The sequence below is a fragment of the Clavelina lepadiformis genome, chromosome 8 (assembly GCF_947623445.1).
Source record: "Clavelina lepadiformis chromosome 8, kaClaLepa1.1, whole genome shotgun sequence".
In the NCBI taxonomy this organism is placed as follows: Eukaryota; Metazoa; Chordata; class Ascidiacea; order Aplousobranchia; family Clavelinidae; genus Clavelina; species Clavelina lepadiformis.
The window spans coordinates 19,419,486-19,445,792 of NC_135247.1; the positions used below are offsets into that span (position 1 = coordinate 19,419,486).

The 26,307-nt window shown below is 39.1% G+C and overlaps 1 protein-coding gene, 2 long non-coding RNA genes and 2 other non-coding genes across 6 annotated transcripts; 4 read left to right on the top strand and 1 right to left on the bottom strand.

The window, feature by feature from the left end:
* Nucleotides 1-3,801: 3,801 nt before the first annotated feature.
* LOC143469072 (uncharacterized) lies at nucleotides 3,802-16,460 on the top strand. Of its 2 annotated transcripts, none has more exons than XM_076966631.1 (11): nucleotides 3,802-3,900; nucleotides 5,310-5,379; nucleotides 5,455-5,617; nucleotides 5,681-5,981; nucleotides 6,051-6,158; nucleotides 6,272-6,391; nucleotides 6,520-6,604; nucleotides 6,700-6,897; nucleotides 6,968-7,193; nucleotides 15,856-16,056; nucleotides 16,123-16,460. In XM_076966631.1, the coding sequence occupies exons 8-11, from the start codon at nucleotides 6,737-6,739 to the stop codon at nucleotides 16,336-16,338; spliced, it is 804 nt and encodes a 267-aa protein (XP_076822746.1). In that variant the 5' UTR covers nucleotides 3,802-3,900; nucleotides 5,310-5,379; nucleotides 5,455-5,617; nucleotides 5,681-5,981; nucleotides 6,051-6,158; nucleotides 6,272-6,391; nucleotides 6,520-6,604; nucleotides 6,700-6,736; the 3' UTR covers nucleotides 16,339-16,460. The 2 variants fall into 2 exon arrangements, with proteins under 2 accessions (XP_076822746.1, XP_076822745.1); XM_076966630.1 differs by having other exon boundaries at nucleotides 3,806-3,900; nucleotides 5,266-5,379.
* Trnak-uuu (transfer RNA lysine (anticodon UUU)) lies at nucleotides 4,749-4,830 on the top strand. The gene has a single exon. It is a non-coding gene; the product is annotated as a tRNA-Lys (tRNA).
* LOC143469695 (uncharacterized) lies at nucleotides 11,739-12,286 on the bottom strand. Its single transcript, XR_013119186.1, has 3 exons — nucleotides 12,196-12,286; nucleotides 11,903-12,100; nucleotides 11,739-11,832 (listed from the first exon to the last, which is right to left on the bottom strand). It is a non-coding gene; the product is annotated as an uncharacterized LOC143469695 (long non-coding RNA).
* Nucleotides 16,461-17,304: 844 nt separating the features above from the next.
* Trnak-uuu (transfer RNA lysine (anticodon UUU)) lies at nucleotides 17,305-17,386 on the top strand. Its single transcript has one exon. It is a non-coding gene; the product is annotated as a tRNA-Lys (tRNA).
* A 433-nt stretch (nucleotides 17,387-17,819) lies between these two features.
* On the top strand, nucleotides 17,820-18,447 carry LOC143469073 (uncharacterized). Its single transcript, XR_013119058.1, has 3 exons — nucleotides 17,820-17,935; nucleotides 18,011-18,173; nucleotides 18,237-18,447. It is a non-coding gene; the product is annotated as an uncharacterized LOC143469073 (long non-coding RNA).
* The last annotated feature ends 7,860 nt before the right edge of the window (nucleotides 18,448-26,307 follow it).

Below are 26,307 nucleotides of genomic sequence, written 5' to 3' on the forward strand. Positions count from 1 at the left end.
TCAGACCGGGAGAACAAGGCTCGAATTACCCCCTTCCTGGGCGGCGGGAGATGGCGTTTTTGAAACAAACAGTACATCATCCGATTTACAAATATTATGAGATATTGGCACCAGACATTTCACATTTAACCAAACATTCAGACATTTCAGCAAAGGTCCTAGCACTTCCATCACCACCAACCACTTCGGCAGAAGACCTGGAGCTTTGGTTCCAACGACTGGAAACAATGTTCGATCTCGTTCCACAGATTAGTTGCGAGACAAAAATCTTCACAATGATAGGAGCCACAGCTGCTGTCCAGGCAACCGACTTGCTACGGTTTTTCCTCCACCTGAGAAACACAACGCCACTTGGAACCCAGGCTTACGAACAGTTCAAAAGTTATCTGAAACACCGATTGATGTGTGAGACACCCACCAACTGGTAGCAGAGGGTGGTTGCAAAACGGCAAAACTGCAAAACTGTAATTACTCTGTTATCTGTACATAATCATTGTGTTATTTTTGTGCTACCCGCGTAATCAGGATGTTAGTTTTTAATTGCCAATTTTTTTGCCTTCCGTAGCGGGGGAGGAATGTAGTGGCTTGGGAGCCACATCCAATACCATTATACCAATTGTGGAAACATATGCGCCATTTAAACATTGTTCATTGATAAACCTACAGCTAGCATTTAATATTTGCAATGCAGATGCAATTCGGCTGCAGTCACAACTTTACAAACTGCAATCGTTATGCAATATTTGGAAACTTGCACTAAATAACTTTATGTGAAAGCGCCGTTTAGTACGTTACCAGGTGATTCATAACATCCGAGTTTTAACTGTAAATAATTCCCATTTGCCAACGCTTTGCTTTTATCGTTCACACATTCTGAAATATGCGTGTATTTTGTGTTGAATATTTCCGTTCACAAGCGCTCTACGCTGTTATAAGCTTAAACTTCTGTGCGTGTAGGCGCCCAGACAGAGAGATACCGAATCGTACGAACGTATTACGTCAGTCGTGTTAGAATGTAATTTGTTAGACTTGTTTTAATTGGTGAATGCTAAGTTTGTGCTTGGGTCATAATAATCGGAACCTGTACAGTTCCTACAATAAAGGATTGTTTCTGATAAACTGTATCTGTTAATCGTAATAGCTTTCGGCTAGTAACAGTAGTAACACGTTAAGGTTAGAGATTTCTAACCGCACGCAACCACGGAGTCAGATCATTAATTCGGCAGGTAAATTAAGTCCGAATAACATAAGTTAAGACTGACAGCAGTAACCTCCGCAAAGTATTTGCAAACCAGTTTAAATTGGTTCAAATGTTTCGAAATGATTACAAACAAGTTTGATTATCTCAAACTGTTTCCAAATGTCTCCAAACCAGTTTAAATGTGTCCAACTTTGTCCAAATGTTTCCAAACTTGTCCAAATATATCAAATTGTTTCCGAATATTTCCAAACAAGATCAAACCGGTTTAAATATTTCCTAATGTGTCCAAATTTGTCAAAAATATTTCCAAACCGGTTTAAATATTTCCGAATTTGTCCAAATAGGTCAAAATGTTTCCAAGTATTAGCAAACTAGTTTAAGCTGATTTAAACGGTTCAATTGTTTCAAAATGAGTCCAACTCAGTCATAAAAATTTTCATTTGCCATAGATAATTTATCATAGGTCCAAGTTAGGTCCTAAGATAAATGCCAATGAAACGTCCTAGATATATATCTGGCTTATGTTTGTAAAGTTAACCGGCCAGATATAGATGCCCAAGTTCACCAAGCTGGCCCTAAGATAAATGCCAATGAAACGCACTGGATAAATAGGCTACCTGGCGTATGGCAACAGGTCAAACCAGATTACACCTTTCAAATTTGTTTTATCAAAACAGCACTGCGTTTAAAGATCAAAATAAAGCGTTTATTAAAATGAAAATGTCATGGAATGTGAAATGAAAATAGCATGCACAGAATTGTTCCTCAAAGCTGTCTGTCAGGCTGTGTCCAACCGAGTGGTATCTTCTGGGGAAGACTCTGAAGACACAGGTTCAGTGCTTCCACCAGAATCACTGAATTCACTTCGTCTTTCATTTCTTCCCCCTTCCCAGTCTCTACAGCCGGCCAAAACTTGTGAAATAGCTCGTCCAATAGAAGGGTGTGTTTAAGAACAGTGTGCTGAAAAACACCTAAAAAAGACACACATAGGTTATAAGTTTTAGAAGCAAATGGGATGAAAGAAAAACAGTATCCAAATTACGAAAGTAGCATTCAAAAAATACAAAACGTTTCATTTAAACTTAAATTAATGCAAAATATTTGGCTATAACGTAGCCATGGTCGGTAAAAGTAGACCTAAGCGTAAGTGTTTTTTTTGTTTATTATGATACTTCGTTTTCTAAAACATAGCCGTGCTGTAGCATTGAGTGTTATTGGCAAATTGTGGAGCGTACAGCTTTAAATCGGAAAACCAAACAGTTTAGGACGAATAACTCGTCATTATTAAGGCCATTTAAAGTCATTAAAGTCATATTTTTTTCTATGCATCAGTAAGTCGTGAAATCAATTTTAACGCAAAAACCGCATCCCTATGAGGTATATTAAGAAAGTTATGAAGTCATATTTTCCTGGTTAGGTCATAAATCAGCTTTTTAAGTTATATAGTCATATTTTTTAGTTATAAAGTCATATCGTTGTATACTTTAAATAAAAAGTACCAATTTAAGCGGTGAAGCAATTAAGTACTAAGAAAGTAAGGCAATTTCAGATTGAACGAAGGCAAACTGTAGGATTAGCCTACATAACACTTACAGTCACAGACCTATATTTTATGAGGTCACACATTGCATTGTGTTGCAACACAATCTGTTCTACATCTGTGCATTGAAGTGGGACGTCATGTGAAGTTCAGTCAGCGGGTAGGCAAGCTAAAAAGCTCAACCTTGGTCTACTTATAATTATACAAATACAGTACAACTAGTAGCAAACTGAAGAATATAACAGTTAAATATATACAGAGACTTAGACATAGAGAGAATATCTGGTTCAGCATGCCAAAAGTGAAAGAATCAAATGCAGCGAAAGTCAAAGCGATTGTAAATGAATTTAAGGACTTCACAATCTCCCCTAATAGTCAATAGAAATAGTCAATGCATGGGAAGGTGAAGGAGTTATTGTAAAGAGCGTCAAAAATTCAGTCAACGATCCGAAGTTGACTAGTCAGTTAACAGAAATATGCCTCCACTAAAACAATATTTCAAACTTAATACTCAAAATGGAAAGTTGTACGTACACCATCAAAGAGGCCCATGCTGATCTAAATGCCCTTGATTTCGGAAAAGATCCGCTTGAGCTCAAAAATTACATTAAGAAGCGATTGGACAAAAACGATGTGAAACAAATTATGGAGCTACAAGACATTTCACCAGCGCTTTATGCAAAACTGCAGAAGTGTCAACCCACATCAGCGTCTGTGGAGCGCTCATTTTCATTACTAAAGTCATTTTTACGTCCAAATCGTAACTTCAAAGACTCTAACATTCCACACTACATGAAACTGTACTACAACAGCGGTTTAAAATAGAAATGGATGTGTATTACTGTTATGTTGCGTATGTTTTACTCTTTAGTTACGTGAGTGACATTGTTCGCATGTAAAAATACACGATTTTCACATAAAGTCATATAAAGTCATATTCTCCAAAAAATAAAGTCATATTATTGATTTTTTAACGTCATATAAAAATGGCCCTAGTTATTGGTTTGTTTAAAGTTTTGTTCAAACTTTGATGTTGCCGAAAATATTTGTAGACGCCACGAAATCAGGGAGAGCGATAGAAGGAACGCAATTCGGACCGACGATGTTAACAAAGTGCTTCATTCAAGATATGTTATGAGATGCCTTCAAGACATGCAACGTAAGTAGTGTGACGCAAAACCCGTAAAGCGGGTTTACAGTAAAGCCTTTTTCCATTAGGGTTAGCATCGTAGGAAATGGTGTCTGGACAAGTTCTCTATGGTGGAATTGATCTCTACCAAATAAATTAAAGAAAATACAGATTTCCAAATTTTCAGGGTAAGGAATTAATGACTGGTCGCATCTGGCAAAATGATTCCATTTAATTGAAGGGTTAGGGGTGAAATCGCTTTTAAAATTGAGGGTTAGCATCGTAGGAAATGGTGTCTGGACAAGTTCTTTATGGTGGAATTGATCTCTACCAAATAAATTAAAAACAATACCGGTTCCTAAATGTTCAGGGTTAGGACTTATTGACCAGCGGCATCTGGCAAAATGACTCCATTTCATAGAGGGGTTAGGGTTAGGGGTGAAAGCGCCCTTAAAAGTGAGGGTTAGTATCGTAGGAAATGGTGTCTGGATAAGTTCTCAATCGTGAAACTGTATTTTTGGTTATTATTTTTATTAACAATGCCATATCAACCGAAATAGTACGCGAACCTTTTTAATGGTGCTCGGCTTTTTCTGATCGTCTGAGCTGTCGATTTGCATGACGGAGCTGAAAGCTGACGTCAGAACGCTCCACCACGCTAGACTATGCTTACCTACGCTCGACTACGCTCGACTACGCTCGACTAGACAATAGATTTTGTCTATTTGCATTGCACATTAATCACAGTTGTCGTGGCCGAGTGGTTAAGGCGACAGATTCGAAATCTGTTTGGCTCTGCCCGCGGAATTGAAATCATGCTTCCATAAGTGATTTGCGGAAAGTGCGATTTTATCTAATTGCATTAAACAATAAGCACAGTTGTCGTGGCCGAGTGGTTAAGGCGACAGACTTTTAATCTGTTGGGCCTTGCCAGCGTAGGTTCGAATCCCGCCGACAACGTGGAATTAAAATCACGCTTCCATAAGTGATTCGAGAAAAGTGCGATTTTATCTATTTGCATTGAACATTAAGCACAGTTGTCGTGGCCGAGTGGTTAAGACGAGAGACTAGAAGTCTGCTGGGCCCTTTTTGTCCCATCTTGGATGACCGTGGTAAACCAAGATGGGACGATAAGTATAAATCTTTAACAGTTTAAATTTGCTTTAATTAAAATCGAATCTTAATAAATTTGCCTTTGAAATAAAAATGAATGATGAAATTAAAACAAAATTTAAATTGATTCGTAGAAGAAACAACGAACTATGATCTTGTAAAAATCTGCGTGGCCATTTCTATCTTGCGTTTCTATCGCTGCTATACGTAAAATTGTATTTGTTGTTTTTGGAAAATTATGGCAGGCAAGCACTTTTAAATTTTGCATGGTATGCTGTGTAGATAATTCCCTTTGCAAATCATAAATTCGCATGTGATCACTCAAGCATGAAATGCAATCAACCCAGTTCACTTCTCAGACTGACCTTCACTTCTCAGCAACGCACGTGGAGTGAGGTACTGTTCAGTTCTAATATTGATTGTTTCATTTTTCGTTGATACAGTAACTCACTATATTCTACAAACATGTAGTCTGGGAAAACGATCCCGGAGCGGAGGTGAGAAGGACCATGGGGAAATCCTCATGGCCTATCAGATAACCAAAAACTCGCAGCGGCCAAGTGCGGTCCGCAACATGCTCGTGGAAGAACTTAACCATGGCTGCCGGACCAGGAAAGGACGTTGGATTATTCGGGTAAGTCACCACATTCTCCTTTCATGTAGAAAACTATTAAAAAAGGGATGTTTTTAATGCAAGTGCAAGATCACAAAACATTCGCAAAATATGGGGATGCAACAATTGTTATGCCTGGCTGGTTGAAGGAAGGGCTGGACAACCTTGTCCGGTTCAACGGAAAAGAAATTTGAAATAATTTTCCCCATAAATGAGCAAAGTAGTTTGCTGAAAAAAGGATGCAGCGAGGGTTGAAGTTGGCCGGAGGTGGCCGGAGTTGGCGAAAAAGTTACCGCGACCTCAAACTGAAAGCATTCTGTCACAAAAGTCGTCATCTGATGACGACGTGGACACGATAATCAGTCCTACAAAGTTGCCAAAAAGGGTGCGTAGCTATGCGTTCTGTAAATTCTGTTGATTTACAAGTTATAAATTGTTGTCGTTTTATTTGTAGCTTATTAAATGAAAAAAAAAAGAAAATTCCGAAGAACTTTAAGGATGCAGAGCCTGGTTATACTGAAACTCGAAAGAAGAAAATGAGATCGTTAGTACAAGGTTTTGGGTAAGAGTTTTCACTTTTTCTTTCACTCTGTTCTTGACACAAATTCGTAAAGATTTTTTCGTAAAGTGTGTGCCAGTTAGTAGCGGAAAAAGGTGAAAATGTTTCTTTTGCAGCTCAGTTCAAGAGGGCCGCAATTATTCAATTAAAGATAAAGACCTACAGAGGTCTAATTTCGCCTAAAGCACAATCGAAAGTATGGGCGCGGTTGGCCAGGAATTACCTCTTGATTATAAGTAAGCCACTTAATGTTAGCATTCAAATTGTTTTTTTTTATGTATAGAAACCGAATTTGAGTTGCATTTTTATTTTTTTTAATATTTTTTACATTAATTGGTAAGTTGTTCCATGTCTGCTGTTTTAGGAGCCTCGCCGACTCAACGTCCGAAGTCGTGGCTGCCCAAGAAATAGTGGCGTCAGTAATGCTAGAACGCATCGACAGTTAGTCTGTGAGTAACATGGCTTGAACTTATGCGAGATTTTAAAAATTACCATGCTCTATGCAAACTGTGATGACTTAAAATGCTTTGTTTTATGATGAAAGCGAAAAGAAAAGTATCGAACGGGAATCAGAAGAAGAGATGGAAGAGGCAGCAGGGCAAGAAGTGTCGGAGAGAAAAGAAGACGAGATGGTGGTGGATGAAAGGGAATCTGACGGGTTAGAAGGTGAAGCGGAGCATAGTGGTGCAGAGGAGGTGCCGGGGAAGAAGCGTCACCACAGAAGAAAGGCAAAATACTGCAGGTATGGTTTTTATTTAGCTGCCCTGAAAACATTATTTCCTAGTTTATTTTGTGACTTTTATGTTTTTAAGCATATGCGAAAAAATGGTGATGAATGTTGGTCGTCATTGCAGAGACATTCATAAAATATCATACAATGTGTTGTCTGGTGAAGGGAAGAAAAAGTGCCCCTTATGCGATAAATATGTAAAGCATCTGGTGAAACACCGGAAAGGTGCGAAACATGATAAGGATGACACACAAGTGAAGGAGCTAGTAATGTCACTTGATAAACGGCGACGTGATAATACAGCAAAGGTAATTGCTTGTCTAGATATGTATGTAGCAATATTTAAAGAGAAGAAGTGCTTCACAAACATGCTGCGCTTTTAGTTGTATTTGTATTGTTATAACACTTATTGTCTGTTCAGTCGCCTGAACCGAACAGTCCGTTTTTCCTGGACTGCCTGCTTCAGAAATTTCTCGCTTTATTTGCAATCCGTCTACGGAGGGGAAAAACGCTTGGCCTATGCGGAAAAGCAGAAATCTATTCTGCAAAGAATAGTTTCTATCTGCAGTTTTGAGGATTTGCACGCTTTCAGCTTGGATACATACATAGAAAAGCACGTTAAAGTAAGTACCTGTGTAGAATTTGCTATATTTGTGATTTGTTGCGTTTAATACAGACTACATTGGCAGTTGCTTGAGGAAGGCAAGTGCAAGCCTTCAACCTTCATTGCGCACAATGCCGCAATAATTGCATCCATAAAATTTTTAACTATGAGGCATGCGGCAGAGTGCAGCTTTGATTATCAACCAACCATGACACGGATCAAGCAGTGGAACGAGTTTTACCGGAAACGTCACCAGGAGCGGTATGTTATTGGTTTGTTTAAAGTTTTGTTCAAACTTTGATGTTGCCGAAAATATTTGTAGAGGCCACGAAATCTGGGAGAACGATAGAAGGAACGCAATTCGGACCGACGATGTTAACAAAGTGCTTCATTCAAGATATGTTATGAGATGCCTTCAAGACATGCAACGTAAGTAGTGTGACGCAAAACCCGTAGAGCGGGTTTACAGTAAAGCCTTTTTCCATTAGGGTTAGCATCGTAGGAAATGGTGTCTGGACAAGTTCTCTATGGTGGAATTGATCTCTACCAAATAAATTAAAGAAAATACCGGTTTCCAAATTTTCAGGGTAAGGAATTAATGACCGGTCGCATCTGGCAAAATGACTCCATTTCATAGAAGGGTTAGGGTTAGGGTTGAAAGCGCCCTTAAAAGTGAGGGTTAGTATCGTAGGAAATGGTGTCTGGATAAGTTCTCAATCGTGAAACTGTATTTTTGGTTATTAACAATGCCATATCGACCGAAATAGTACGCGAACCTTTTTAATGGTGCTCGGCTTTTTCTGATCGTCTGAGTTGTCGATTTGCATGACGGAGATGAAAGCTGACGTCAGAACGCTCCACAACGCTAGACTATGCTTACCTACGCTCTACTACGCTCCACTACGCTCGACTACGCTCGAATACGCTCTACTACGCTCGACTACGCTCTACTACGCTCGACTACGCTCGACTACGCTCTACTACGCTCTACTACGCAAGACTACGCAAGACTACGCAAGACTACGCAAGACTACGCATGACTACGCATGACTACGCATGACTACGCATGACTACGCTCTACTACGCTCTACTACGCTCTACTACGCTCTACTACGCTCTACTACGCTCTACTACGCTCTACTACGCCCTACTACGCTCTACTACTCTCTACTACGCCCTACTACGCACGAATACGCACGACTACGCACGACTACGCACGACTACGCACGACTACGCACGACTACGCACGACTACGCACGACTACGCCCGACTACGCCCGATTACGCCCGACTACGCTAAACTAGACAATAGATTTTGTCTATTTGCATTGCACATTAAGCAAAATTGTCGTGCACTTGTCTGGCTTCATCTTGCGGTTCTTTACCTAAAACACTTTTTTAATCAAAATTATTGCAATTTGTTTCTTTACTATCAACAAAATTAAAATTGCAAAAGTTAAACGCTGTGCAATACAATAGCCTTTTTCGAGTTGCCCAGTTAAATTTCTAATTTGGAGTAGTGATTTGCAAGTTAATCTGGAAATGACTACAAAATGCGTAGCCATTTACTAGATACCATACTTTTTGGCAATTTGATATCCGTAAACGATGCGAGATACATTTGGTAATTGTTACTTCGTTCAATTTGATACCCGTATACGTTGCGAGATACATTTGGTAATTTTTACGTCGTGCAGTTTGATACTTGTATACGTTGCGAGATATATTTGGTAATAGTTACTTCGTGCATATTTGTATAATTCGCATGGGTACAAACGTAAGTTTTGTAAGTTATAATTCGCACGGGTACAAATAGGCACGAAGTAAAAATTACCAAATGTATCTCGCAACTTATACTGGTATCAAATTGCACGAAGTAACAATTACCAAATGTATCTCGCAACCTATACGGGTATCAAATTGCAAGAAGTAACAATTACCAAATGTATCTCGCAACGTATACGGGTATCAAATTGCACGAAGTAACAATTACCAAAAGTATCTCGCAACGTATACGGGTATCAAATTGCATGAAGTAACAATTACCAAATGTATCTTGCAACTTATACGGGTATCAAATTGCACGAAGTAACGCTAACTACAATCTTACACGATTCGACGTTGGGCCTACCAACAAACGCTAACACACAGCGTTTTACGCGTTACGAATTTGAAACAGCAAACACAATATTTTACTGCAATAAAACGCTTTCACCACTTGACGCAGATGAATCGAAGGGCTGGACAACCTTGTCCGGTTCAACGGAAAAGAAATTTGAAATAATTTTCCCCATAAATGAGCAAAGTAGTTTGCGGAAAAATGGATGCAGCGAGGGTTGAAGTTGGCCGGAGGTGGCGAAAAATTTACCGCGACCTCAAACCGAAAGCATTCCGTCACACAGGTCGTCATCTGATGAAGACATGGACACGATCATCAGTCCTTCAAAAATGCTAAAAAGGGTGCGTAGCTATGCGTTCTGTAAATTCTGTTGATTTACAAGTTATATATTGTTGTCGTTTTATTTGTAGCTTGTCCATCGTGAAACTGTATTTCTGGTTATTAGCAATGCCATATGGACCGAAATGGTACGCGAACCTTTTTAATGGTGCTCGGCTTTTTCTGATCGTCTGAGCTGTCGATTTGCATGATGGAGCTGAAAGCTGAAAGCTGACGTCTGAACGCTCCACTACGCAAGACTATGCTTAACTACGCTCTACTACGCTCCACTACGCTCGACTACGCTCGACTACGCTCGACTACGCTCTACTACGCTCTACTACGCTCTACTACGCTCTACTACGCTCTACTACGCTCTACTACGCTCTACTACGCTCTACTACGCTCTACTACGCTCTACTACGCTCTACTACGCTCTACTACGCTCTACTACGCAAGACTACGCTCTACTACGCAAGACTACCCAAGACTACGCTCTACTACGCTCCACTACGCGCGACTACGCTCTGCTACGCGCGACTACGTTTAATTTATTTAAATCTATTAAATTTATATCGCAACTTATACGGGTATCAAATTGCATGAAGTAACAATTACCAAATGTATCTCGCAACTTATACGGGTATCAAATTGCACTAAGTAACAATTACCAAATGTATATCGAAACTTATACGGGTATCAAATTGCACGAAGTAACAATTACCAAATGTATCTCGCAACTTGTACGGGTATCAAATTGCACGAAGTAATAATTACCAAATGTATATCGCAACTTATACGGGTATCAAATTGCACGAAGTAACAATTACCAAATGTATCTCGCAACGTATACGGGTATCAAATTGCAACATAAAATCTTCGTCGGACCTAGGTTGGCGCGCTAACTACAATCTTACACGATTCGACGTTGGGCCTACCAACAATCACTAACACACAGCGTTTTTACGCGTTACGAATTTGAAACAGCAAACACAATATTTTACTCCAATAAAATGCTTTCACCACTTGACGCAGATGAATCGAAGGGCTGGACAATCTTGTCCGGTTCAACGGAAAAGAAATTTGAAATAATTTTCCCCATAAATGAGCAAAGTAGTTTGCGGAAAAATAGATGCAGTGAGGGTTGAAGTTGGCCGGAGGTGGCGAAAAATTGATTGATTGGTTGATAATCAAAGCTGCATTCTGCCGCATGCCTCATAGTTAAGAATTTTATGAATGCAACTATTGCGGCATTGTGCGCAATGAAGGTTGAAGGCTTGCACTTGCCTTCCTCAAGCAACTGCCAATGTAGTCTGTATTAAACGCAACAAATCACAAATATAGCAAATTCTACGCAGGTACTTACTTTAACGTGCTTTTCTATGTATGTGTCCAAGCTGAAAGCGTGCAAATCCTCAAAACTGCAGTTAGAAACTATTCTTTGCAGAATATATTTCTGCTTTTCCGCATCGGCCAAGCGTTTTTCCCCTCCGTAGACGGATTGCAAAAAAAGCGAGAAATTTCTGAAGCAGGCAGTCCAGGAAAAACGGACTGTTCGGTTCAGGCGACTGAACAGACAATAAGTGTTATAACAATACAAATACAACTAAAAGCGCAGCATGTTTGTGAAGCACTTCTTCTCTTTAAATATTGCTACATACATATCTAGACAAGCAATTACCTTTGCTGTATTATCACGTCGCCGTTTATCAAGTGACATTACTAGCTCCTTCACTTGTGTGTCATCCTTATCATGTTTCGCACCTTTCAGGTGTTTCACCAGATGCTTTACATATTTATCACATAAGGGGCACTTTTTCTTCCCTTCACCAGACAGCTCATTTTATGATATTTTATGAATGTCTCTGCAATGACGACCAACATTCATCACCATTTTTTCGCATATGCTTAAAAACATAAAAGTCACAAAATAAACTAGGAAATAATGTTTTCAGGGCAGCTAAATAAAAACCATACCTGCAGTATTTTGCCTTTCTTCTGTGGTGACGCTTCTTCCCCGGCACCTCCTCTGCACCACTATGCTCCGCTTCACCTTCTAACCCGTGAGATTCCCTTTCATCCACCACCATCTCGTCTTCTTTTCTCTCCGACACTTCTTGCCCTGCTGCCTCTTCCTTCTCTTCTTCTGATTCCCGTTCGATACTTTTCTTTTCGCTTTCATCATAAAACAAAGCATTTTAAGTCATCACAGTTTACATAGAGCATGGTAATTTTTTAAATCTCGCATAAGTTCAAGCCATGTTACTCACAGACTAACTGTCGATGCGTTCTAGCATTACTGACGCCACTATTTCTTGGGCAGCCACGACTTCGGACGTTGAGTCGGCGAGGCTCTTAAAACAGCAGACATGGAACAACTTACCAATTAATGTAAAAAATATTAAAAAAAATAAAAATGCAACTCAATATCGGTTTCTATACATAAAAAAGTTAAATCCTTAAAGTTCTTCGGAATTTTCTTTTTTTTTTCATTTAATAAGCTACAAATAAAACGACAACAATTTATAACTTGTAAATCAACAGAATTTACAGAACGCATAGCTACGCACCCTTTTTGGCAACTTTGTAGGACTGATGATCGTGTCCATGTCTTCATTAGATGACGACCTGTGTGACGGAATGCTTTCGGTTTGAGGTCGCGGTAAATTTTTCGCCACCTCCGGCCAACTTCAACCCTCGCTGCATCCATTTTTCCGCAAACTACTTTGCTCATTTATGGGGAAAATTATTTCAAATTTCTTTTCCGTTGAACCGGACAAGGTTGTCCAGCCCTTCGATTCATCTGCGTCAAGTGGTGAAAGCGTTTTATTGCAGTAAAATATTGTGTTTGCTGTTTCAAATTCGTAACGCGTAAAAACGCTGTGTGTTAGTGATTGTTGGTAGGCCCAACGTCGAATCGTGTAAGATTGTAGTTAGCGCGCCAACCTAGGTCCGACGAAGATTTTATGTTGCAATTTGATACCCGTATACGTTGCGAGATACATTTGGTAATTGTTACTTCGTGCAATTTGATACCCGTATAAGTTGCGATATACATTTGGTAATTGTTACTTCGTGCAATTTGATACCCGTACAAGTTGCGAGATACATTTGGTAATTGTTACTTCGTGCAATTTGATACCCGTATAAGTTGCGATATACATTTGGTAATTGTTACTTAGTGCAATTTGATACCGTTTTATTGCAGTAAAATATTGTGTTTGCTGTTTCAAATTCGTAACGCGTAAAACGCTATGTGTTAGCGTTTGTTGGTAGGCCCAACGTCGAATCGTGTAAGATTGTAGTTAGCGTTACTTCGTGCAATTTGATACCCGTATAAGTTGCGAGATACATTTGGTAATTGTTACTTCATGCAATTTGATACCCGTATAAGTTGCGATATAAATTTAATAGATTTAAATAAATTAAACGTAGTCGCGCGTAGTGGAGCGTAGTAACAATTACCAAATGAAGTAACAATTACGAAGTAACAATTACGAAGTAACAATTACGAAGTAACAATTACCAAATGTATCTCGCATCGTATACGGATATCAAATTGCCAAAAAGTATGGTATCTAGAAAATGGCTACGCATTTTGTAGTCATTTCCAGATTAACTTGCAAATCACTACTCCCAATTAGAAATTTAACTGGGCAACTCGAAAAAGGCTATTGTATTGCACAGCGTTTAACTTTTGCAATTTTAATTTTGTTGATAGTAAAGAAACAAATTGCAATAATTTTGATTAAAAAAGTGTTTTAGGTAAAGAACCGCAAGATGAAGCCAGACAAGTGCACGACAATTTTGCTTAATGTGCAATGCAAAGAAACAAAATCTATTGTCTAGTTTAGCGTAGTCGGGCGTAGTCGGGCGTAGTCGAGCGTAGTCGAGCGTAGTCGTGCGTAGTAGGGCGTAGTCGTGCGTAGTCGCGCGTAGTCGCGCGTAGTAGAGCGTAGTAGAGCGTAGTAGAGCGTAGTAACGAAGTAACAGTTAACAAATGTATCTCGCAACGTTGCGGGTATTAAATTGCACGAAGTAAAAATTACCAAATGTATCTCGCAACGTATACGGGTATCAAATTTCACGGAGTAAAAATTACCAAATGTATCTCGCATCGTATGCATCGTAGGAAATGGTGTGTGGACAAGTTCTTTATGGTGGAATTGATCTCTACCAAATAAATTAAAAACAATACCGGTTCCTAAATGTTCAGGGTTAGGACTTATTGACCATCGGCATCTGGCAAAATGACTCCATTTCATAGAGGGGTTAGGGGTGAAAACGCCCTTAAAAGTGAGGGTTAGTATCGTAGGAAATGGTGTCTGGATAAGTTCTCAATCGTAAAACTGTATTTTTGGTTATTAACAATGCCATATCGACCGAAATAGTACGCGAACCTTTTTAATGGTGCTCGGCTTTTTCTGATCGTCTGAGTTGTCGATTTGCATGACGGAGATGAAAGCTGACGTCAGAACGCTCCACCACGCTAGACTATGCTTACCTACGCTCTACTACGCTCCACTACGCTAGACTACGCTCGACTACGCTCGACTACGCTCTACTACGCTCTACTACGCTCTACTACGCTCTACTACGCTCGACTACGCTCGACTACGATCGACTACGTTCGACTATACGTATCAAGCAGTGGAACGAGTTTTACCGGAAACGTCAACAGGAGCGGTATGTTATTGGTTTGTTTAAAGTTTTGTTCAAACTTTGATCTTGCCGAAAATATTTGTAGAGGCCACGAAATCAGGGAGAGCGATAGAACGAACGCAATTCGGACCGACGATGTTAACAAAGTGCTTCATTCAAGATATGTTATGAGATACCTTCAAGACATGCAACGTAAGTAGTGTGACGCAAAACCCGTAAAGCGGGTTTACAGTAAAGCCTTTTTCCATTAGGGTTAGCATCGTAGGAAATGGTGTCTGGACAAGTTCTCTATGGTGGAATTGTTCTCTACCAAATAAATTAAAGACAGTACTGGTTTCCAAATTTTCAGGGTTAGGAATTAGTGACCGGTCGCATCTGGCAAAATGACTCCATTTAATTGAGGGGTTAGGGTTTAGGGTGAAATCGCTTTTAAAATTGAGGGTTAGCATCGTAGGAAATGGTGTCTGGACAAGTTCTTTATGGTGGAATTGATCTCTACCAAATAAATTAAATACAATACCGGTTCCTAAATGTTCAGAGTTAGGACTTATTGACCAGCGGCATCTGGCAAAATGACTCCATTTCATAGAGGGGTTAGGGTTAGGGGTGAAAGCGCCCTTAAAATTGAGGGTTAGTATCGTAGGAAATGGTGTCTGGATAAGTTCTCAATCGTGAAACTGTATTTTTGGTTATTATTTTTATTAACAATGCCATATCAACCGAAATAGTACGCGAACCTTTTTAATGGTGCTCGGCTTTTTCTGATCGTCTGAGCTGTCGATTTGCATGACGGAGCTGAAAGCTGACGTCAGAACGCTCCACCACGCTAGACTATGCTTACCTACGCTCTACTACGCTCTACTACGCTCTACTACGCTCTACTACGCTCTTCTTCGCTCATCAAGCTGGATTGGAGCAACAACAAGCATTTCCTGTTTAATTTGCTGTTTATTAGAATTTACCATGCGGAGAAAATCGAGGCACAGTGCCCTTTTCACAAGGACAAAATAACACAAGCTACCTAAATCTATCGCCAAAAAACACGACACACTTTTTATAATCCATAAAACACCTTGACTTTTCGACAAAATATTACGTTTGGGTCTGAAATTGACAAAATATTAAGTTTGGGTAACTGGAGGAAGAACTGTGGCCTCTACAAAAAAGCAATTTCGTTAGGTTAAAAATTTGATAAAAATAAAGTCAAAAAAATTTTTTTTAGGTCAAAATCAATATGGCCCTAGTTATAACACTTATTGTCCGTTCAGTCGCCTGAACCGAACAGTCCGTTTTTCCTGGACTGCCTGCTTCAGAAATTTCTCGCTTTATTTGCAATCCGTCGACGGAGGGGAAAACGCTTGGCCGATGCGGAAAAGCAGAAATATATTCTGCAAAGAATAGTTTCTAACTGCAGTTTTGAGGATTTGCACGCTTTCAGCTTGGACACATACATAGAAAAGCACGTTAAAGTAAGTACCTGCGTAGAATTTGCTATATTTGTGATTTGTTGCGTTTAATACAGACTACATTGGCAGTTGCTTGAGGAAGGCAAGTGCAAGCCTTCAACCTTCATTGCGCACAATGCCGCAATAGTTGCATTCATAAAATTCTTAACTATGAGGTATGCGGCAGAATGCAGCTTTGATTATCAACCAACCATGACACGGATCAAGCAGTGGAACGAGTTTCACCGGAGACGTCACCAGGAGCGGTATGTTATTGGTTTGTTTAAAGTTTTGTTCAAACTTTGATGTTGCCGAAAATATTTGTGGACGCCACGAAATCTGGGAGAGCGATAGAAGGAACGCAATTCGGACCGACGATGTTAACAAAGTGCTTCATTCAAGATATGTTATGAGATGCCTTCAAGACATGCAACGTAAGTAGTGTGACGCAAAACCCGTAAAGCGGGTTTACAGTAAAGCCTTTTTCCATTAGGGTTAGCATCGTAGGAAATGGTGTCTGGACAAGTTCTCTATGGTGGAATTGATCTCTACCAAATAAATTAAAGAAAATACAGATTTCCAAATTTTCAGGGTAAGGAATTAATGACTGGTCGCATCTGGCAAAATGATTCCATTTAATTGAAGGGTTAGGGGTGAAATCGCTTTTAAAATTGAGGGTTAGCATCGTAGGAAATGGTGTCTGGACAAGTTCTTTATGGTGGAATTGATCTCTACCAAATAAATTAAAAACAATACCGGTTCCTAAATGTTCAGGGTTAGGACTTATTGACCAGCGGCATCTGGCAAAATGACTCCATTTCATAGAGGGGTTAGGGTTAGGGGTGAAAGCGCCCTTAAAAGTGAGGGTTAGTATCGTAGGAAATGGTGTCTGGATAAGTTCTCAATCGTGAAACTGTATTTTTGGTTATTATTTTTATTAACAATGCCATATCAACCGAAATAGTACGCGAACCTTTTTAATGGTGCTCGGCTTTTTCTGATCGTCTGAGCTGTCGATTTGCATGACGGAGCTGAAAGCTGACGTCAGAACGCTCCACCACGCTAGACTATGCTTACCTACGCTCGACTACGCTCGACTAGACAATAGATTTTGTCTATTTGCATTGCACATTAATCACAGTTGTCGTGGCCGAGTGGTTAAGGCGACAGATTCGAAATCTGTTTGGCTCTGCCCGCGGAATTGAAATCATGCTTCCATAAGTGATTTGCGGAAAGTGCGATTTTATCTAATTGCATTAAACAATAAGCACAGTTGTCGTGGCCGAGTGGTTAAGGCGACAGACTTTTAATCTGTTGGGCCTTGCCAGCGTAGGTTCGAATCCCGCCGACAACGTGGAATTAAAATCACGCTTCCATAAGTGATTCGAGAAAAGTGCGATTTTATCTATTTGCATTGAACATTAAGCACAGTTGTCGTGGCCGAGTGGTTAAGACGAGAGACTAGAAGTCTGCTGGGCCCTTTTTGTCCCATCTTGGATGACCGTGGTAAACCAAGATGGGACGATAAGTATAAATCTTTAACAGTTTAAATTTGCTTTAATTAAAATCGAATCTTAATAAATTTGCCTTTGAAATAAAAATGAATGATGAAATTAAAACAAAATTTAAATTGATTCGTAGAAGAAACAACGAACTATGATCTTGTAAAAATCTGCGTGGCCATTTCTATCTTGCGTTTCTATCGCTGCTATACGTAAAATTGTATTTGTTGTTTTTGGAAAATTATGGCAGGCAAGCACTTTTAAATTTTGCATGGTATGCTGTGTAGATAATTCCCTTTGCAAATCATAAATTCGCATGTGATCACTCAAGCATGAAATGCAATCAACCCAGTTCACTTCTCAGACTGACCTTCACTTCTCAGCAACGCACGTGGAGTGAGGTACTGTTCAGTTCTAATATTGATTGTTTCATTTTTCGTTGATACAGTAACTCACTATATTCTACAAACATGTAGTCTGGGAAAACGATCCCGGAGCGGAGGTGAGAAGGACCATGGGGAAATCCTCATGGCCTATCAGATAACCAAAAACTCGCAGCGGCCAAGTGCGGTCCGCAACATGCTCGTGGAAGAACTTAACCATGGCTGCCGGACCAGGAAAGGACGTTGGATTATTCGGGTAAGTCACCACATTCTCCTTTCATGTAGAAAACTATTAAAAAAGGGATGTTTTTAATGCAAGTGCAAGATCACAAAACATTCGCAAAATATGGGGATGCAACAATTGTTATGCCTGGCTGGTTGAAGGAAGGGCTGGACAACCTTGTCCGGTTCAACGGAAAAGAAATTTGAAATAATTTTCCCCATAAATGAGCAAAGTAGTTTGCTGAAAAAAGGATGCAGCGAGGGTTGAAGTTGGCCGGAGGTGGCCGGAGTTGGCGAAAAAGTTACCGCGACCTCAAACTGAAAGCATTCTGTCACAAAAGTCGTCATCTGATGACGACGTGGACATAATCAGTCCTACAAAGTTGCCAAAAAGGGTGCGTAGCTATGCGTTCTGTAAATTCTGTTGATTTACAAGTTATAAATTGTTGTTACCAGTTAAAGTTACCAAGTTAAAAGTTACCAATTTTGCCAGATGCCGATGGTCAATAAGTCCTAACCCTGAACATTTAGGAACCGGTATTGTTTTTAATTTATTTGGTAGAGATCAATTCCACCATAAAGAACTTGTCCACACACCATTTCCTACGATGCATACGATGCGAGATACATTTGGTAATTTTTACTCCGTGAAATTTGATACCCGTATACGTTGCGAGATACATTTGGTAATTTTTACTTCGTGCAATTTAATACCCGCAACGTTGCGAGATACATTTGTTAACTGTTACTTCGTTACTACGCTCTACTACGCTCTACTACGCTCTACTACGCGCGACTACGCGCGACTACGCACGACTACGCCCTACTACGCACGACTACGCACGACTACGCACGACTACGCACGACTACGCTCGACTACGCTCGACTACGCCCGACTACGCCCGACTACGCTAAACTAGACAATAGATTTTGTCTCTTTGCATTGCACATTAAGCAAAATTGTCGTGCACTTGTCTGGCTTCATCTTGCGGTTCTTTACCTAAAACACTTTTTTAATCAAAATTATTGCAATTTGTTTCTTTACTATCAACAAAATTAAAATTGCAAAAGTTAAACGCTGTGCAATACAATAGCCTTTTTCGAGTTGCCCAGTTAAATTTCTAATTTGGAGTAGTGATTTGCAAGTTAATCTGGAAATGACTACAAAATGCGTAGCCATTTTCTAGATACCATACTTTTTGGCAATTTGATATCCGTATACGATGCGAGATACATTTGGTAATTGTTACTTCGTAATTGTTACTTCGTAATTGTTACTTCATTTGGTAATTGTTACTACGCTCCACTACGCGCGACTACGTTTAATTTATTTAAATCTATTAAATTTATATCGCAACTTATACGGGTATCAAATTGCATGAAGTAACGCTAACTACAATCTTACACGATTCGACGTTGGGCCTACCAACAAACGCTAACACATAGCGTTTTACGCGTTACGAATTTGAAACAGCAAACACAATATTTTACTGCAATAAAACGGTATCAAATTGCACTAAGTAACAATTACCAAATGTATATCGCAACTTATACGGGTATCAAATTGCACGAAGTAACAATTACCAAATGTATCTCGCAACTTGTACGGGTATCAAATTGCACGAAGTAACAATTACCAAATGTATATCGCAACTTATACGGGTATCAAATTGCACGAAGTAACAATTACCAAATGTATCTCGCAACGTATACGGGTATCAAATTGCAACATAAAATCTTCGTCGGACCTAGGTTGGCGCGCTAACTACAATCTTACACGATTCGACGTTGGGCCTACCAACAATCACTAACACACAGCGTTTTTACGCGTTACGAATTTGAAACAGCAAACACAATATTTTACTGCAATAAAACGCTTTCACCACTTGACGCAGATGAATCGAAGGGCTGGACAACCTTGTCCGGTTCAACGGAAAAGAAATTTGAAATAATTTTCCCCATAAATGAGCAAAGTAGTTTGCGGAAAAATGGATGCAGCGAGGGTTGAAGTTGGCCGGAGGTGGCGAAAAATTTACCGCGACCTCAAACCGAAAGCATTCCGTCACACAGGTCAGATGGCATCTGAACGCTCCACCACAGTAGACTACGCTAGACTACGCTTAACTATGCTTAACTACGCTTAACTACGCTCTACTACGCTCTACTACGCTCTACTACGCTCTACTACGCTCTACTACGCTCTACTACGCTAGACTACGCTCTACTACGCTCTACTACGCTAGATTACGCTAGACTACGCTAGACTACGCTAGACTACGCTAGACTACGCTCTACTTCGCTAGACTACGCTCCACTTCGCTCCACTTCGCACCACTTCGCTCCACTACGCTCCACTACGCTCTACTACGCTCCACTACGCTCCACTACGCTCCACTACGCTCCACTACGCTCCACTACGCTCTACTACGCTCTACTACGCTCTACTACGCTCCACTACGCTAGACTACGCTCGACTACGCTCGACTAGACAATAGATTTTGTCTATTTGCATTGCACATTAAGCAAAATTGTCGCGGTCGAGTGGTTAAGGCGACAGACTACAAATCTGTTGGGCTTTGCCCGCGTACGCTCGACAATGCTCAACTCGGCTTTGCTCGCGTACGCTCGACTACGCTCAACTACGCACGACTACGCACGACTACGCACGACTACGCACGACTACGCACGACTACGCACGACTACGCACGACTACGCACGACTACGCACGACTACAAACATTATCTGCACTAAATTACCTAATATCAAGGTTTAGTTTTTCGATGTATAATTTCTACGTATAATCTGCAGAAACAGCAAAGTATAGCCATAGATTTCTTTTATATAATAATAATATTTGTTATATATAATAATATATCTACAGTAAGTGTCTTGAGGTACCAAAGCAAAACATTAATTTCATTCGCATTGCGTTCGTAATTTTTGTAAGTTATAATTCGCACGGGTACAAATATGCACGAAGTAACAATTACCAAATGTATCTCGCAACGTATACGGGTATTAAGTTGCACGATATAAACATTACCAAATGTATCTTGCAACTTATACGGGTATCAAATTGCACGAAGTAACAATTACCAAATGTATCTCGCAACGTATACGGGTATCAAATTGCAAATCAATTGGTAATAGTTACTTCGTGCATATTTGTATAATTCCCACGGGTACAAACGTAAGTTTTGTAAGTTATAATTCGCACGGGTACAAGTATGCACGAAGTAACTATTACCAAATGTATCTCGCAACGTATACGGGTATCAAATTGCACGAAGTAAAAATTACCAAATGTATCTCGCAACATATACCGGTATCAAATTTCACGTACTGTAGTAATAATTACCAAATGTATCTCACAACTTATACGGGTATCAAATTGCACGAAGTAACAATTACCAAATGTATCTCGCAACGTATACGGATATCAAATTGCAACAAAAAATATTCGTCGGACCTAGGTTGGCGCGCTAACTACAATCTTACACGATTCGACGCTGGGCCTACAAACAATCACTAACACACAGCGTTTTTACGCGCTTGAGAAAAAGATAAATTTTCACAAATTTGAAACAGCAAACACAATATTTTACTGCAATAAAACGCTTTCACCACTTGACGCAGGTGAATCGAAATTCAAAAAATAGACTTGTCTGGCTTCATCTTACGGTTCTTTACCTAAAACACTTTTTTAATCAAAATTATTGCAATTTGTTTCTTTACTATCCACAAAATTAAAATTGCAAAAGTTAAACGCTGTGCAATACAATAGCCTATCTCGAGTTGCTCAGTTAAATTTCTAATTTGGAGTAGTGATTTGCAAGTTAATCTGGAAATGGCTACAAAATGCGTAGCCATTTTCCACATAACATACTTTTTGGCAATTTGATACCCGTATACGATGCAAGATACATTTGGTAATTTTTACTTCGTGCAATTTGATACCCGTCTACGTTGCGAGATACATTTGGTAATTGTTACTTCGTGCAATTTAATACCCGCAACGTTGCGATATACATTTGGTAATAGTTACTTCGTGCGTATTTGTATAATTCGCACGGGTAAAACGTAAGTTTTGTAAGTTATAATTCGCATGGGTGCAAATATGCACGAAGTAACTAGTACTAAATGTATCTCGCAACGTATACGGGTATCAAATTGCACGAAGTAACAATTACCAAATGTATCTCGAAACTTATACGGGTATCAAATTGCACAAAGTAATAATTACTAAATGTATCTTGCAACTTATACGGGTATCAAATTGCACGAAGTAACAATTACCAAATGTATCTCGCAACTTATACGGGTATCAAATTGCACGAAGTAACAATTACCAAATGTATCTCGCAACGTATACTGGTTTTAAGTTGCACGATGTAAAAATTACCAAATGTATCTCGCAACTTATACGGGTATCAAATTGCACGAAGTAACAATTACCAAATGTATCTCGCAACCTATACGGGTATCAAATTGCACGAAGTAACAATTACCAAATGTATCTTGCAACTTATACGGGTATCAAGTTGCACGAAGTAACAATTACCAAATGTATCTCGCAACTTATACGGGTATCAAATTGCACGAAGTAACAATTACCAAATGTATCTCGCAACGTATACTGGTATTAAGTTGCACGATGTAAAAATTACCAAATGTATCTCGCAACTTATACGGGTATCAAATTGCACGAAGTAACAATTATCAAATGTATCTCGCAACTTTTACGGGTATCAAATGGCACGAAGTAACAATTACCAAATGTATCTCGCAACTTATACGGGTATTAATTTGCACGAAGTAACTAGTACCAAATGTATCTAGCAATCTATACGGGTATCAAATTGTACGAAGTAACAATTACCAAATGTATCTCGCAACTTATACGGGTATTAATTTGCACGAAGTAACTAGTACCAAATGTATCTCGCAACGTATACGGGTATCAAATTGCACGAAGTAACAATTACCAAATGTATCTCGCAACGTATACGGATATCAAATTGCACGAAGTAACAATTACCAAATGTATCTCGCAACGTATACGGGTATCAAATTGCACGAAGTAACAATTACCAAATGTATCTCGCAACTTATACGGGTATCAAATTGCACGAAGTAACAATTACCAAATGTATCTCGCAACGTATACGGGTATCAAATTGCACGAAGTAACAATTACCAAATGTATCTCGCAACGTATACGGGTATCAATTTGCACGAAGTAACAAATACCAAATGTATCTCGCAACTTATACTGGTATCAAATTGCACGAAGTAACAATTACCAAATGTATCTCGCAACTTATACGGGTATTAATTTGCACGAAGTAATTAGTACCAAATGTATCTCGCAACGTATACGGGTATCAAATTGCACGAAGTAACAATTACCAAATGTATCTCGCAATTTATACGGGTATCAAATTGCACGAAGTAACAATTACCAAATGTATCTCGCAACGTATACGGGTATCAAATTGCACGAAGTAACAATTACCAAATGTATCTCGCAACGTATACGGGTATCAAATTGCACGAAGTAACAATTACCAAATGTATCTCGCAACTTATACGAGTATCAAATTGCACGAAGTAACAATTACCAAATGTATCTCGCAACTTATACGGGTATTAATTTGCACGAAGTAACAAATACCAAATGTATCTCGCAACGTATACGGGTATCAAATTGCACGAAGTAACAATTACCAAATGTATCTCGCAATCTATACGGGTATCAAATTGCACGAAGTAACAATTACCAAATGTATCTTGCAACTTATACGGGTATCAAATTGCACGAAGTAACAATTACCAAATGTATCTCGCAACTTATACGGGTATCAAATTGCACGAAGTAACAATTACCAAATGTATCTCGCAACGTATATGGGTATCAAATTGCAACATAAAATCTTCGTCGGACCTAGGTTGGCGCGCTAACTACAATCTTACACGATTCGACGTTGGGCCTACCAACAATCACTAACACACAGCCTTTTTACGCGTTACGAATTTGAAACAGTAAACACAATATTTTACTGCAATAAAACGCTTTCACCATTTGACGCAGATGAATCGAAATTCAAAAAATAGACTTGTCTGGCTTCATCTTGTGGTTCTTTACCTAAAACACTTTTTTAATCAAAATTATTGCAATTTGTTTCTTTACTATCCACAAAATTAAAATTGCAAAAGTTAAACGCTGTGCAATACAATAGCCTTTTGCGAGTTGTCCAGTTAAATTTCTAATTTGGAGTAGTGATTTGCAAGTTAATCTGGAAATGGCTACAAAATGCGTAGCCATTTTCCAGATACCATACTTTTTGGCAATTTGATACCCGTATACGATGCGAGATATATTTGGTAATAGTTACTTCTTGCCTAACACTGAACACAGTCGATCACAGGCTAATGTGTCACAAACATATGTTGCCTAAATGGAACAAGGGTAAAGCACACAGTGAAAAGCCAATATGTCTCGTCGAAACCAATATTTCATCTATGCTTTCTGAATTCATAGTTTAAAAAGTTGATCGCTTGAAAACGACCAGGCTGTAATTGACATTTATTTTACACCATTGTCGAAAATGGTTAATTTGTAACATAGTTAACGGGTGTTTCTGCTTTGCTGTATTGTCAAGAAAACGTTCCTCAATGAGCTTGATTGAGGCGCGAGTACCAGGATGCGCGATATTACTGGTGTGATAGCTCTGGACAAGAAATCTGCTGCTTGATTGTCCTGCGTAGAAAGTAGGATCAGTTTTGGGTTATATTGCGATATATAAAGCAAATGTCAATATTGACGCGGCGACAAATGTGTTTGTTTGCCCGATACAATTGCATTGTAAAAAGGTAAGTTTTCCACTCTTAAGGTAAAATTACGACCTTCCAAAAAATAAATAAAAATGTTTGTGTCAATCCAAACAAGCACACCGTCTAGCTCAGTAATCATCGCTCGAGAGGTGAACAACGACGGCCGATTTGATAATAAAAAAAATATTAATAATAAATTTGTATATTCCTTACGTTTCAGGCATAGTCTTGTCTTGTAAATGGACTTTTTCACTCACTTCGATACGAGAAAAAAGTCTTCCAAGGGATTGTGTAAGTTACAAAGACAGTCTTTCACATCAAACATTCTAATCAAAAAATTTCAACACTTTCCGCATTTTAAGATTAACTTAAATCAGTTTACTGAAAACAATCTAAAACAGGGTTGTCAAACTCAATCGCACCAGAAGCCAAAACTCAAAACTTATTTAACGCCGCGGGCCGGTCAAGGATAAAACTTGATTGAACATTTCGTGACAAGAAACATGAGTTGGAACAGGCAGCGAAACAACACCAAATTTTTGATGTTTTTGACGATTTTTGACTGGGCTATTTTTGATTATTCTTCTCTTACATCGGTATGTTTCATTTTTCTCTTTGCAAAAGCATTAAAGAATTAACAAACAATAAAGAAAAAAGCAGCCCAGATTACAAGCGTTGGAATAAATCGATTTATTCTGTCGTATTGTGGGGCAACTGCTGTGCTGCTGTATTTTACGATTTGTTATAATCTTGTTTCTTGCTTGAAAAAAGTAAGTTTTACTATACAATGATCTCGCGGGCCAGAAATAGTTCTATGTATAAAATAGCATTGTGGGCCAAGTTTTAATGTAAAGCGGGCCGGATGTGGCCCGCGGGCCGGGAGTTTGACACGTATGATCTAAAACAAAAAAAATTTAGCAACTTAAAAATGCTATTTATGGAGTTCCCGCCGCCAAGAAAACTTTTTTTTTTGCTATGGATGTGTTCTCTTCTCGAAGTCAGCTGATTTTACAGGCAATTAAGCATAGCGGGAAGGCGGCGTAACAAAGAAAAACTTCTAGAAATGTATCACTTGAAGAAATACTTAATTTACACGAAATGCACTTTCTTTAGTATTACAATTATGATGTACACAGGAAGCTAATTGATTTTTCTACTAACCTGTAAAAATCCGATCAGTTTACGACGCATAGTTTTCTAATAATTTACGATTGAAAGTGTGTGTACGGGGTCCTAGTTTTTTAGCCTAGTTTTTTAGTAAATTTTAGTAAACTCGAGTCTGGTTAGGATAAGGTTAATTGAAGAGAAAACTTAGAGTGGGGCATAAATTAACT